This window comes from Anomaloglossus baeobatrachus, chromosome 2, assembly GCF_048569485.1.
Source record: "Anomaloglossus baeobatrachus isolate aAnoBae1 chromosome 2, aAnoBae1.hap1, whole genome shotgun sequence".
Lineage (NCBI taxonomy): Eukaryota > Metazoa > Chordata > Amphibia > Anura > Aromobatidae > Anomaloglossus > Anomaloglossus baeobatrachus.
In genome coordinates this window covers 596,189,838-596,203,741 of record NC_134354.1, presented here as the reverse complement: position 1 = coordinate 596,203,741, position 13,904 = coordinate 596,189,838, and the positions used below count along the sequence as shown (strand labels likewise).

The 13,904-nt window shown below is 40.2% G+C and overlaps 1 protein-coding gene across 9 annotated transcripts in view; it reads right to left on the bottom strand.

The window, feature by feature from the left end:
- The window catches only part of DACH1 (dachshund family transcription factor 1), a 509,086-nt gene that overhangs the window by 155,718 nt on the left and 339,464 nt on the right, over positions 1–13,904 (bottom strand). For 4 of the 9 annotated variants that reach the window (XM_075336822.1, XM_075336823.1, XM_075336824.1 and 1 more), the window contains exons 4-5: positions 8,211–8,414; positions 3,705–3,877 (exon numbers count right to left, since the gene is read on the bottom strand). In XM_075336822.1, coding sequence (XP_075192937.1) covers positions 3,705–3,877; positions 8,211–8,414 — 377 coding nt within the window. The remainder of the gene's footprint in view (positions 1–3,704; positions 3,878–8,210; positions 8,415–13,904) is intronic. The other 5 variants (XM_075336827.1, XM_075336829.1, XM_075336830.1 and 2 more) reach the window with 2 other exon arrangements.

The window sequence follows — 13,904 nt, the reverse complement described above, 5'->3', positions numbered from 1 at the left end:
GGTGTGCACCTCCCATCGTGCTCCATCCCCCATGCTGCGCACCCCCCATCGTGCCCCATCCCCCATGCTGCGCACCCCCCATCGTGCTCCATCCCCCATGCTGCCCACCCCCCATCGTGCTCCATCACCTATGCTGCGCACCCCCCATCGTGCTCCATCCCCCATGCTGCGCACTCCCCATCATGCTCCATCCTCCATGCTGTGCACTCCCCATCGTGCTCCATCCCCCATGCCGCGCACCCCACATCGTGCTACATCCCCCATGCTGCGCACCCCATCGTGCTCCATCCCCCATGCTACAATAGTTCTCCTATTATACTCAGAGAGGAGTATAATAGGAGGACTATAATAGGAGGAGTAGTCCTGGGGGGAGAGGAATATAATGCCGGCTCCCTGCACATGTGTACCGGGAGCCGGTGTACGCTAGTAACTATGATACACATCGGGTAACTAAGGGACCTTAGTTACCCGATGTGTATAATGGTTACCAGCGTTCACCGGCTCCGTCAAGATCCCAGCATCGCAAGGTTATGTCTGGCGCTGATGGGATCGTGACCGAGCCGGTGTACGCTGGTAACTATGATACACATCGGGTAACTAAGGGACCTTAGTTACCCGATGTGTATAATGGTTACCAGCGTTCAACGGCTCCGTCAAGATCCCAGCATCGCAAGGTTATGTGTGGCGCTGCTGGGATCGTGACGGAGCCGGTATACACTGGTAACTATGATACACATCGGGTAACTAAGGGACCTTAGTTACCCGATGTGTATAATGGTTACCAGCGTTCACCGGCTCCGTCAAGATCCCAGCATCGCAAGGTTATGTCTGGCGCTGCTGGGATCGTGACGGAACCGGTGTACACTGGAAACTATGATACACATCGGGTAACTAAGGGACCTTAGTTACCCGATGTGTATAATGGTTACCAGCGTTCACCGGCTCCGTCACGATCAGAGCATCGCAAGGTTATGTCTGGCGCTGCTGGGATCGTGACGGAGCCGGTGTACACTGGTAACTATGATACACATCGGGTAATTAAGGGACCTTAATTACCCGATGTGTATAATGGTTACCAGCGTTCACCGGCTCCGTCACGATCCCAGCAGCGCAAGGTTATGTCTGGCGATGCGTGCGGAGGGCCGGGGCGAGTGGCCAATCCATGCGGAGGGCGGGGTCAGGCCGAGGCGAGCAACCAATCCGTGGGGGTGCGGAGCCGAGGCGAGGCGAGCGGCCAATCCGTGCGGGAGGCGGGGCCATGGCGAGCCCAGCGGCCAATCAGCTTTGTGTCACCGTAAGGACACAATTTTGGAGCAAGACAGACAGACAGACAGAATAAGGCAATTATATATATAGATATATATATTTATAGTTTGTTCATTCACTTTGCATATTATTAATTCCTAAAAAAATAAACTATTTCTTGTTTAAAGCATAATTACTTTGCAAAGTGTTTTCCACATCTTCCTAGGAGGTTTGCACAGTACTGTATATGAATATATACAGGGTCTTGAACAAGTATTCATAAACAGTAAACTTTTCCATATTTTTTCATATTACACTCACAATCTTAAATGTATTTTATGTGATATACCAACAAAATGAAGCAAGTATTCTTGACCAATTGCCTCCAGAAGTCACCTAATTAGTAAATTGAGTTCACCTGTGTGTAATTGTTTCAGTATAATTACAGCTGTTCTGTGAAGGCCACAGAGGTTTGTTTGAGAACATTAGGGATCAAACAGCATCATGAAAGTAAAAGAACACCACACCAGGCAGGTCAGGTATAATGTTGTGAAGAAGAGTAAATCAGAGTTTTAAAAATTAGTGTGAGGTCTAAACATCTCATAGAGCACTATTCAATTCATCATCCAAAAATGGTATGAATATGACACAACTGCAAACCTACCAAGACATGGCCGTCCACCAAACTGACATTCCAGACTAATTAGAGAAGCATTCAAGAGATCAATGGTAACTCTGGAGGAGTTGCAGAGATCCACAGCTCAGGTGGGGGAATCTATCCACAGGACAATTATTTTTTGCATACTCCACAAATCTGGCCTTTATGGAAGAGTGGCAAGAAGAAAGCTATTTTTGAAAGGGATCCATAAGAAGTCCTGTTTGTAGTTTGCCAAAAGACATGTAGAGAACACAACGAGCATGTTGAAGGACCTCTAGTCAGATGACTCCAAAGTATAACTTTAAACCTAAAAGCAAAACACACATGCAAAATGTACATCACTATGAAAGCACCATTACCACAGTCAAACTTGGTGGTGGCAGCATTATTCTGTGGGGATGCTTTTCTTCAGCAGGGACAAGATGAGAAAATGGATGGAACTAAATACAGATCAATACTGGAGGAAAACCTGTTAGAGGCTGCAAAAGACATGCGACTGGGGCACAGATTCACTTTCCAGCAGGACAAAGAACTTAAATAGTCTGCCAGAGGTGCAATGGAATACTTTAGATCAAAGCATATTCATGTGTTCCAATGGCCCAGTCAAAGTCTAGACCTAAAACTCAGTGAGCATCTGTGGCAAGATTTTAAAATTGCTGTTGTCAGACACCTCCATATAATCTCACGGTGGTAAAGATATTTTGTAATGAAGAGGGGGTAAAAATGTCAGCATCTAGATGTGCAAAGCTGGTAGAAAAGACATCCAGCAGAAATAGCAGGGAAAGGTGGTCCTGCAAAGTATTGACTCTGGGGGGATAAATACAAATGCATGTCACAATTTACAGAATTTTATTTTTTAAATATTTGGAAAAGCGTGTATAATTTCCTTTACCCTTGACAAATACTTGCAACTTTTGTTGGTATATGACATAAATCTCCATTAAAATACATTTACATTTGTGGGTGTAATGTGAAAAAATGTAAAAAAAAGTTCATGGGTTATAAATATTTTTTCAAGACATTGTACATACAATATTTAGTTCAGAAATTAGGTAACATGAACAGAATCGGACTGGCTACTGGAGAAACCTCCAATAATACCAGACCTGGCTGCGGATACCGCCATTGAACTCCGGAGCTCTCACCTGAACTCCGGAGTGTAGGCTGGACTGAACTCAGGGTTTGAAGGACTGAACCGTGAGTGCCGAATGATTCCACAGCAATTGCGGCTCAGTTCATGTGACAGCTGTGGACAGGCCGAGCTGAACTCCAGAGCTCAGGTGACAGCTTCGGAGTTCAGCCCGGCCTGTCTGCAGCTGCCATGAGCTGAACTGCAATCGCCGGGGAATCAATCGGCGCTTGCAGTTCAGTCCTGCAAACCCGCTGTTCAGTCCAGGCTGCACTCCAGAGCTCAGGTGAGAGCTCCGGAGTTCAATCCAGGTAACGGCAGACAGGACTGGTATTACAGGAGGTTCCTCCAGTAGCCATGCCAACAGTGAACATGTAGAATGAAGAATAATATGGTTGTTGATGATTTCTGTGCTTTTATCACTATCACAAGTCTATAGTTTTTATAGCAATTTTTTCCTATGCTTATTTCATTAGCATATTTAGGGCTTAGATTCCAAAACAACAAGGATTTACGGCAATTTTAAGGGGTGTAAATCATTTTGGTGCAGATAACCAAAGATATTCACATAAAATATTTTTGTTAGAAATACATGTGATACCTGTATGTGAGAAGCAAAAAACAACAACAAAAAAGCAGCAAATAGACTTCATAAAACTGTTATAGAATTACCTTTATTACAGATGTTTCAACCCTGGATGGTGGACTTTGTACTTGTGCAGCTGCAGCCATATTAGCAATGGTACTGAGGTGGTTCATTTGGCTCATGGCCATAGTAACAGATGCTGGAGGTAGGCTTACAGGAATTAGTGGATGGGGCATCATCATAAATGGAAGTTCCAGACCTATAAATACAAATAAAAGAAATTCCTTAGTATATATGTAGTAATTAATATTAAGGAATAGTTATAATTCAATCAAATATATAACCTTCAACCTGGGTTCTATACTGAATTGCTGGAAAAGTAATACACATGGACAATAACACACATAACAATCTATGCCAGCCAGCCGAGCCCTACTAAAACTCTCTTGAGCTAAAACAATGATGGAAACTTTCAGTTGTAAGAATGCTAATCAATAGAAAGATATCTGTTAACTTCTTTAATATACAGAGAAATAAATAAAGAAGCACTGTGTGGGTTTTCTTTATCTTTTGTTACAATTGTAACATACATCATGTAAAAAAGAGTGCTGTTAATTTCAATTCAGAGGTATCTGAATTTCGGAATTGTCAGCCTCCATTACTCCTCCGCTATACCATATGACCCGCATACTGACCCCCTGAACTGTACATGATCTTCTTTGTGGGCCAGAAGTTAGATTCTGTATTTATTCCTAGTGCTCCAGTTTGAGTCTCATACAAATGCATGGGGACAATATGGTGGCTCACTGGTTAGCACTGTTTGTCACAGCGCTCTGGTCCAAGGTTCAACCACCAGGGGCAAAGTCTGCAAGGAGTTAATATATTTTCTCCATACTTTACTCCAGGTGCTCCAAATGCTCCAACATTCCAAAGATCATGGGGAATTTAGATTGTGAGCCATAATGGGGACAGTGAAGATAATGTCTGTACAGCGCTGTGAAACATGATGGCGCTACATAAGTATACATAAATAAATATAAAATTGAGAGTCTAACTACCATTCCATAAAAAAGAGACTATATGATAAGTGTATTCAGAGAGCAGGTATGAGGTGACATACTATATCATTACACAATTTTTTTGAATTGCTCCTTTAACCATTGCAGTAATTATTTCTTATTCATAACACAGTGTTTTTTTATTTTTACATCCCTTTTTATTAGATTGGCCCCAAAAAATGAGTTGATGTGATTGTTTCTCAGAGATTAGATCCCCAGTGATCATCTGTGGAGAAGTCTTATAACAAGTGCTTAATTCCTTTCTAGTATAAGATGTGGGATACACTAAATGAAGAGATGCTCCTCTCGGGGACCTCATATTTCTGTAGAGGCTCATGGTGATTTACAGTTACCAAGGAAATGAGAATGACCGCTTTTCCACTAGCGCATTCTGCATACCTTTTTAGACTTTGGAAAGGTGACACCCAAGTGATTATCAGTGGAGGTACACTTTAAAAATTAAGCCCTAATGGGTATATCATGAAACCTTGGTCACAGCATGGGCAGCACGGTGGCTCAGTGGTTAAGCACTATTACTTTGCAGCACTGGGGTGCTGGGATTGATTTCCATCAAGGATGACATCTGCAAGGAGTTTGTCTAATCTCCCTCTGTTTGGGTGGGTTTCCACTGGGTTTTTTGGTTTCCTCCCACACTTTAAAGACATACTGATAGGAATTTAGTTTGTGAGCCCTAATGGGAATAGAGATAATATTGTCTGTAAAGTGGCGCTATATAATCGAATAAATAATAATATCCTTTTCAGTTTCTGTTACTTCGTTTGAAGAGTAGTAGTGCGATAGATCATAAAAATGTCATACAATGTACCAAATTATTACTTGTGGAAAATCAAATGTTGAAATCACTTTAATATGTGAACAAAACGTTCAAATAAAAGGTGTTGTCTAGTATATTTCTTTTTCAAAAGGAATAAAATGGAATAATATAACAAAATAATACTACCCTTTGAAAAGGATTTGCTACATTCAATTTATTTTAGTACACAGATTGCTTTGTTAAAAAATAACAATCATCTGACATGCAATGATGTCTGGACTAGAGCATGAGAATGTTGGATCCAATCCCCCGTGGTTGGCTGCAGTCAAGTAGTTGTGATGTTACCGCTGCAGCCAACCAAAACCAGAAGTTTTAGAGGAAAAGCAGAGCTGAAGCAGATGAGGTTACTAGGTGGAAAACTCCTTTAAGCAGCTCCCCACCACTGCTTTCCACCGCTTCCATCCTCACCTGATCATCTGACATCTAAGATTGTTATTGCCAATCACTGACATGCCACTGATCAACCTGGGGAATTAAGGGGTAGGCCTTTTGAAAACAAATGTATATTCTTTGACATTTTACAGATTCATAAATAGATTGAATGCAATTGTGTAAGTTAAGTTTGTAAATATATTGCATTACATATTATACACAAATCCTGAATTGCATATGATAGCCAGAGCTGTATTCATAGTTCTGCTGGTTGACATTGGTTATGTTACCAAGATTTTTTCGGTCATATTGCTAAAAGATTTTCTAAGGTCCTATAGTATAGTACAACATTTAGCTTTTCCTACATCAAGTAAATTTACAATCCCTGGTAAACGATGGGACTTCTCTCAATCCAAAACAACAGAGCAGAATTGATCAATCAGAGTCACCTAGGTGGGTGGAAGATTTTTGCACATAAAGTCTCTTATCAAACATTCATCACAAAATGTAGAAAGGCAAAGAAATCATTGTTCTAGAAAAGAGGAATAGCATTCTTCTTGTATTCCGTGGTCTAGTATGATAGGCAGCACTGAACATTGTGTTAACATGTGCCCCCTGCTGATGCAGTGAATGTGAGTGATACATATAGTTTCCGTAGCGGCACAAGAATCTCCTCTATCACCTATAGTCTACAGCGGAGTTCACTAATTCCAGTCCTCAGGAGCCACCAACACTGTTGTTTTCAGGATTTCCTAGTATTGCATAGGTGATGGAATTATCAAGAGTGCAGGTAATTAAATTATCTCCTATGCAATACTAAACAGGTTCTGAACACATGCACTACTGGTGGCTCTTGAGTCCTGGAGTTGGGCAACACTGGTCTTGAGACTGGAAGTGATATACAAGAGATTGAACACTTTTTGCTCCCTAGCAAGTTAGATAATAAAATAGTTATTTGTTTTGTCTATCTGAGCTATACAGGTGCGGCTATTTTTTGGTCAGCAACGCCACCCCAAATTATTCACATTACATCTGATGAGAAAGTGGGCTGTCTTCTCATGTCACAATTTGTATCATGGATCTTCATCTCTACCATACAGCTTACCAAGAGCCTTAAGGCCGCTTTATACACTACGACATCGCTAAAGCGATCTCGTTGGGGTCACGGAATTTGTGACGCACATCCGGCCGCTTTAGCGACGTCGTTGTGTGTGACACCTATGAGCGATTTTGAATCGTTGCAAAAACATTCAAAATCGCTCATCGGTGACACCCCCCCCCCTTCCCAATTATCGTTGCTGATGCTTGGACGATGTAGTTTGTCGCTCCTGCGGCAGCACACATCGCTATGTGTGCCACCGCAGAAACGAGGAACCTCACCTTACCTGCGGCCGCCGGCAATGCGGAAGGAAGGAGGTGGGCGGGATGTTACGTCCCGCTCATCTCCGCCCCTCCGTTTCTATTGGGCAGTCGCTTAGTGACGCCGCTGTGATGCCGAAAGAACGTCCCCTTAGAAAGGAGGCGGTTTGCAGATCACAGCGACATCGCTATGCAGGTAAGTATGTGTGACAGGTCCACGCGTTTTTGTGTGCCACGGGCAGCGATTTGTCTGTGTCGCACAAACGATGAGGGCGGGTACACACGCTAGCGATATCGTTACCGATATCGCAGCGTGTAAAACAGCCTTTAGTGCGTAAGAGGAGCGGGTGGAAATCCTCACTCAATGAATTACTCCCTATTATTTGGTTTAAGCTATTCCAACTACCATCAAATGTTGCAGCTTTTGGAGACGTTATTTAACCACACCTCAGTTTCTGCTTTAAGCATTTTACCCCACTTATATTCAGTTTTGCATATATTAAAGGATTTTCTCAGTTTCAGTAAAGTGGACCCTAAACACTATGAAATGGCTAAAATAATAGAGCAGGTACTCACCTTTATAGGGTCTAGTGCTTGGTTCCCCGACACTGGGTCTCTGTGTTCTGACTGCAGCAGAGATATCATGTTGACAGTGTTCATCATTGCTGGAGGCAGTCACTGAACTCAGTGCCTCATGCTATCTACCTTGGCACAGCCCCGGAGCTCACATATTGGCTGTAGTAGAGATGTGCACTGCCGACATGATATCACCACAGTAGACAACACACAAACACAGGCAGCAGTTGGGAGCCAGCACTGGACCCACTCAGAGTGAGTATCTGCTCTTTGGTATTTTAGCTATTTTACAGCATTTGGGGTCTACGTTCCTGAACAAGGAAAATCCCTTTAAGCATAAATTACACAAAAAAAAATATTCATTTATTTTTTTAAGGTTCCAGTAAAAGCACCTGATACAATTTGTTGCCTTATGCGGGATGAATGGCAGCATGTCATACCATTTGGCAGAAGGTGATTCTTTTGTAGAGAGTTGAGAGGATGAGAAACTGGAAGGTTATGCTGTCCAGGCAAGGTGGCATGGTTAACAGAGGCTTGTGATCCTTGGGTAGGGAGAGACTGAAGTTTTTCTTTCTCCCAAGAACCATCACTGCTCCCTGTAGAAATGAATATACATTGAATTGAATTTAGGATGTTTTAAATATTAACACGATCATGGAATAAACATATTTCCTTTACTTTGGGTTTCTGATACATTAAACAATAGAGAGACGTAAAATAGGTATCTCTCGATACATGATGATACTATTTTTTTCTTATTTAAATGCTATTATTTCTTTCATAGCCATATTTAATAAATATATTTTTATTTCTGGACAGAATTATACATTCCATGTTTGATCCTCATTAAGTTGGGTTTATTGGAGACATTTACCATAGCTAATGTTCAGTATATGTGAATTCTTATTTTTAGTATAGTCACTAAATGTGCAACTTCATACCATGAGAAATGACTGGTAAACAAGGAAACTGAGCAGCTTTATATTTAATAACAATAGGCTCTTGGTTACCCCAAAAATATAATTACAGTTGACTGAAAAGTAGAACACATCTTGAAGCTTGAGGATGGGGTCTTTCCCACAGAAAGCAATACTGGAGCTGAATTTGTCATCAAAATACAGTATACGTTGTGAAACATCATTTGGCTATTATGGACTTACAGACCCACTCAAAACTCACAAATAGCAATAGCCCAAAGTCACAAACTCAGTGTGCTGGACTTTCAGAATCAGTCCTATCATTCAGCTGTTAGTTGTACAGCATCTGTATATTTTTTATCTAATTGAAAAAAGAACTGTCACCAAGACAAAAGTGGCCTGATTTTGTTCTTTTTTTTTGTTTTATTCCCGCTGCTTCCCTAAGTATTCCATGTTTGTTTATTTTTTAAATCTGCTATATGATTCCAGCGATATGGGCCTTTTTATTTAGTACTAATATTTACAGTTTGCACCAAGGAGGTGTGGCTCACAGGGTAATAATACAGAGCAGCCTAAGACACACCCCAGAGAAACTACAAGCCACACCCCTGAATAAAGACCATAAAAAGAACAATCTCTCTGGAACCATATGACATATCTAAAACAACAAAAAAAAAAATGCATTTTTAAAGGGATTGTCTGGTTAGAAGATACCAATGACCTATGCACAGGTAAGTTTTCTTAATTTCAGACATATGACAGGACAACCCACCAATCAGCTGTTATAAGCTCAGGAATAGACTAGATGTAATCTGCGCCGGAGTACATGGCAGTGGTCACTACACACTGAATGAATCTGCACAGTGGTGCTCTATTCAATTTGTTCAATGTGTTTACATTCAGATGTCAATCATAAATAGCTTGCTTGTGAATATTAAAAATTAAAGGGGTGGTTCACTACTTTGTATCTCTGTAAAACTGATAGGGGAGGCTTTTTCTAAATACCTTGATCATCCAATTCTGCCTGTGAGTGGCGCTATTGCGGACCACTCATCCCCATGAAGAAACCCTCGGGGCTCCGTGACCTTTGGGATTCAGTAATGTAAACTCTTCTTCCAGTTGACCTGACATCACTGAGACCGGCCCCAGTCTTCCTGAGTGATTGGGCTGCGGGCAGTATTCCACTTCTCATCACAGCGCGCTCTCTTGCACTGCAGAGCACCACAAGCAGGAGCGATGCTGAGCTGTGACGAGCAGTGAAACTCCGCCCACAGTCCAATCACTCAGGAAGTCTGTGGCCACCTCAGTGATGTCAGGTCAACAGGAAGTTGAGGTGACCTCACTGGATTCCAGAGGTCATGGAGCCTGGGGGGGGGGTCACTTCATGGGGATGAGCAGACCCAGATAGCGCCGCTTACAAGCAGAATTGGCTGATCAAGGTATCTAGAAAAAGCCTTTCCAATCAGTTTTACAGAGATGTGGTCATTAATGCAGAGTAGTGAACCACCTCTTTAACACTATAGTTTTAAAATGTTAGATCTACAGAGAAATTACACTACAAACAAGTGCAAAAGCACAAATATATGGATACATGCACATAGAATGGTAATCAATTTGGTAAATGTAAGTAGAAGAGCATGTAAAATGTGATTTTGGGTCTCTATAGTTGTAACCCGATTGCACTGTATTATAACTAGTTCAGCCATTTTCCATTGCTGTTTTTCCCTCTGGTGTTTTTGTATTATAAATATACAATATATAAATTACACTTTGAGCAGTTTAACTCCGCGCTTTCTCCTTTCTTAATATTAGGCACAGTAGTCATTGTGAACACGGCAGGATTACAAGATTCTTATAATGTACATAATGAAAGATAAATACAATTCTTGAATTAATATGTTTAACATTAAAACTTGATTTAATGAGTTGGTCATTTTCTGATGACACATTCCAAATATCCAGAAGAAATGTGAACTTGAAATATGATCAAATATTTAGCTTTGTGCCATTTCCTACATCGTAATTTATCTGATTAGTCTTCTAGCTCTGACCCCAGCCCCGACTCATTTCTATCAACATGGCTTATCTTCGGTTACGATCTGTTTTCATCAATTAAAAAAAATCTTTTCCGGAGACCAAAAAGAGTGAAAAACCTGTGGGCAGTTAGTCGAAGTACCATAAAATATTTAACGGGAATTACATATATATATATATATATATATATATATATATATATATATATTTTCCGCAGTCCTTTAAATCCAAACAATAAAGTGTTGTAAAGTATGCAAATTGTTACATTTCATTGTTTGTATTACATATGCAGATTTGGATATAATACAACTTTCACATTCAATTAAAAAAAATCTTTTCCACAGACCAAAAGAGTGAAAAACCTGTGGGCAGCTAGTCGAAGTACAATAAAATATTTCATGGGATTTACATATATTTTTATATATATATATATATATATATATATATATTTACTTTTTATTTTTATTTTGGGTTTTTTACGCAGTTCTTTAAATCCAAACAATAAAGTGCTGTAAAGTATGCAAATTGTTACATTTCATTGTCTGTATTACATATGCAGATTTGGATATAATACAACTTTCACATTGTCATTCCATGTTCTTCTAAAATGCAACCTCTGAGCATTTTATCCTAATGAATAAATGAGTTTGTCCTTTATGTATAAAATATAGTTTATATTTGTTGCAACAGATTTTTAATAATAAATGATTTTAGGTTTGCTTGAACATATTCAATAAAGTGTGATTAATTTGGTTTTTCAAAAATGCAAACTAGACATTACTATATTACTTTGCAAAATGCACAGCTTGCAACATTATTGTCTCAGTGGGATCTTAAATTGAATTGTAAAATGTGTCTTATTTCCAGTTTGATTTATGTAAGAAATTGCAGAGGATAATGCCCTTTTTGAAGTTTCATTGCTTCCTGAATGAAAAAAATAGTACTCAAGAAAGCATGTTATACAGAGCTGTAAATTACTGGAAAGCTGTAATGCATATTTGTGACAAGGATGTCATGTTCCCATGTTTGATTTTTATAACTTGTTTTTTTTTATTGCTGCTTTGTGTTGTGGCACATGATATGATGAATCCTACAGTACACATGTTCAGTGATTTTATTGCTGTAGCCTAAGTAATTACAAAATCTCTTTCTACTCTAAAAAAAAGGGTCTTCCGGTGCCCTAAGAATTAATCTATGATACCATTTAACTTAGGTTTTTGAAGTAAATATCACTAGATAAAAGCCAGCTGCCTCTGTATAATGGCATACTTGAATGAATGTAACAGTGTTTGAAAATGAGTACAAATCTTCTAAAAAGCTTCATTTCCATAAGAAAGCTTAGAGATCTACAAAAGAATAAATTCTGAAACAGAATTAACCAGTAGAACGCAGAATATATTAAAGGCCAAACAAATTTGCACCTTGTTTGTATGGGCAGGCTATTCCTTCTAGGGTGTAGGTTGATATCATTAGTGCTGATGGCCAAGAGTACAAAAAAAGGATAAGGCAGGAAAATTGTTCTCATTTTCACGTAGATGACCTCAAGGCCTGATCTGGGTGCAACTAGCAGTTTACGGGGGATAGCCTGGAAGATGTTCATTTAAGGAGGATTTTGTAGCCATTGTCATTTTTATGTACAAAATACTAGATGCCACAAACCACCCTGACTTCTAACTGAGAGAATCTGCAGGAAACTTTGGAGATCTGGAAAATATGGATTAAAGATAAATTCCATAAAATGGTTCTGGTTTTAAGAAAAAATGGGGTCTTGGAGAGAAAATATACTCAATCCAAACCCTTATGCGTTTAGTACGTTCTAAGGTTAACTTCACGTGTCCTGTAATCATGTGTTAAGGCTGCTTTATACGCTTTGACATCGCTAGCAATCGCACCCGCCCCCGTCGTTTGTGCGTCATGGGCAAATCGCTGCCCGTGGCGAACAATATCGTTAGGACACGTTAAACGGACTTACCTTCCTAGCGACGTCGGTGTGGCCGGCGAACAGCTTCTTTTTTAAGGGTGAAGTTTGTGCGGCGTCACAGGGACGTCACACAGAGGCCCACCAATAGGGGCGGAGAGCAGCCGCATTAACGACACGCCCACCTCATTGCCGGAGGACGCAGGTATGATGTTGTTCATCGTTCGTGGGGTGTCACACGTAGCGATGTGTGCTGCCTCAGGAACGACGAACAACCTGAGTCTAGCACGAGCAACGACATTTGGAAAATGAATGTGTCAACGATCAACGATTTGGTGAGGATTTCTGATCGTTAGCGGTCGCTCGTGTCACATGCAACGATGTCGCTAACGATGCCGGATGTGCGTTACGAATTCCGTGGCCCCGACGACATATCGTTAGATACGTCATTGCGTGTAAAGCGGCCTTTAGAATGAATCCCGCAGAAATCCAATGGCAAAATGATGTTTGCCAGATCCGTTTTTTTACATGGGAGTCTATGGAGAACAAATCCGTTAACGGATTGCTATTTATCTTCCATTTGAAAAGGATCCTGTAAGAAAAAAACTTAAAAACGTATTCATTACAAATGCAAGAGTAATGGATGACTAAATAGCACTCCGCTAACGGATCTGTTCTCCATAGACTCCAATGTAAAAAAAAGGATCTGAGAGATATCAGTTATTTACTAATGAACAAAAAAGTTGTGTTTGAGCAACTTTTTCCCAATGGATCTCTGAAGGATCCGTACTAAAGGATGATTACTGGACATGTGAACTCATTGTAGGTATACAATGTAATTTCAAGATATTTCAGGAGATCCAACAATAAAAATTGTACAGACTTAAAAAGTAACTAGCAACTAAACTTTTATATATTTTGTTTTTTTTTTATAATGGAAAGTTCTGAAGCTTTACAAATCACTTTATTCGTGATTTTTGATTATTTTTAATTTTTTTTTATGTCAGAGAATTCTAAACTCCAGCTTTTCCCCAGCCTATCTGTCTACTTTCAGCTGCATTGATATCAGACCATACTCAGAAGATAGCAGTGAAAAAGTCAGCACATGCCTCCTCTGCTTGTTGTGCTTATCAGAAGCATCTCTGCTTATCAGCAGCATTAGTAAGACTATAGTCCTGAGCTTATTCTATCACTGCCATCATCTGTACTCCAAATGA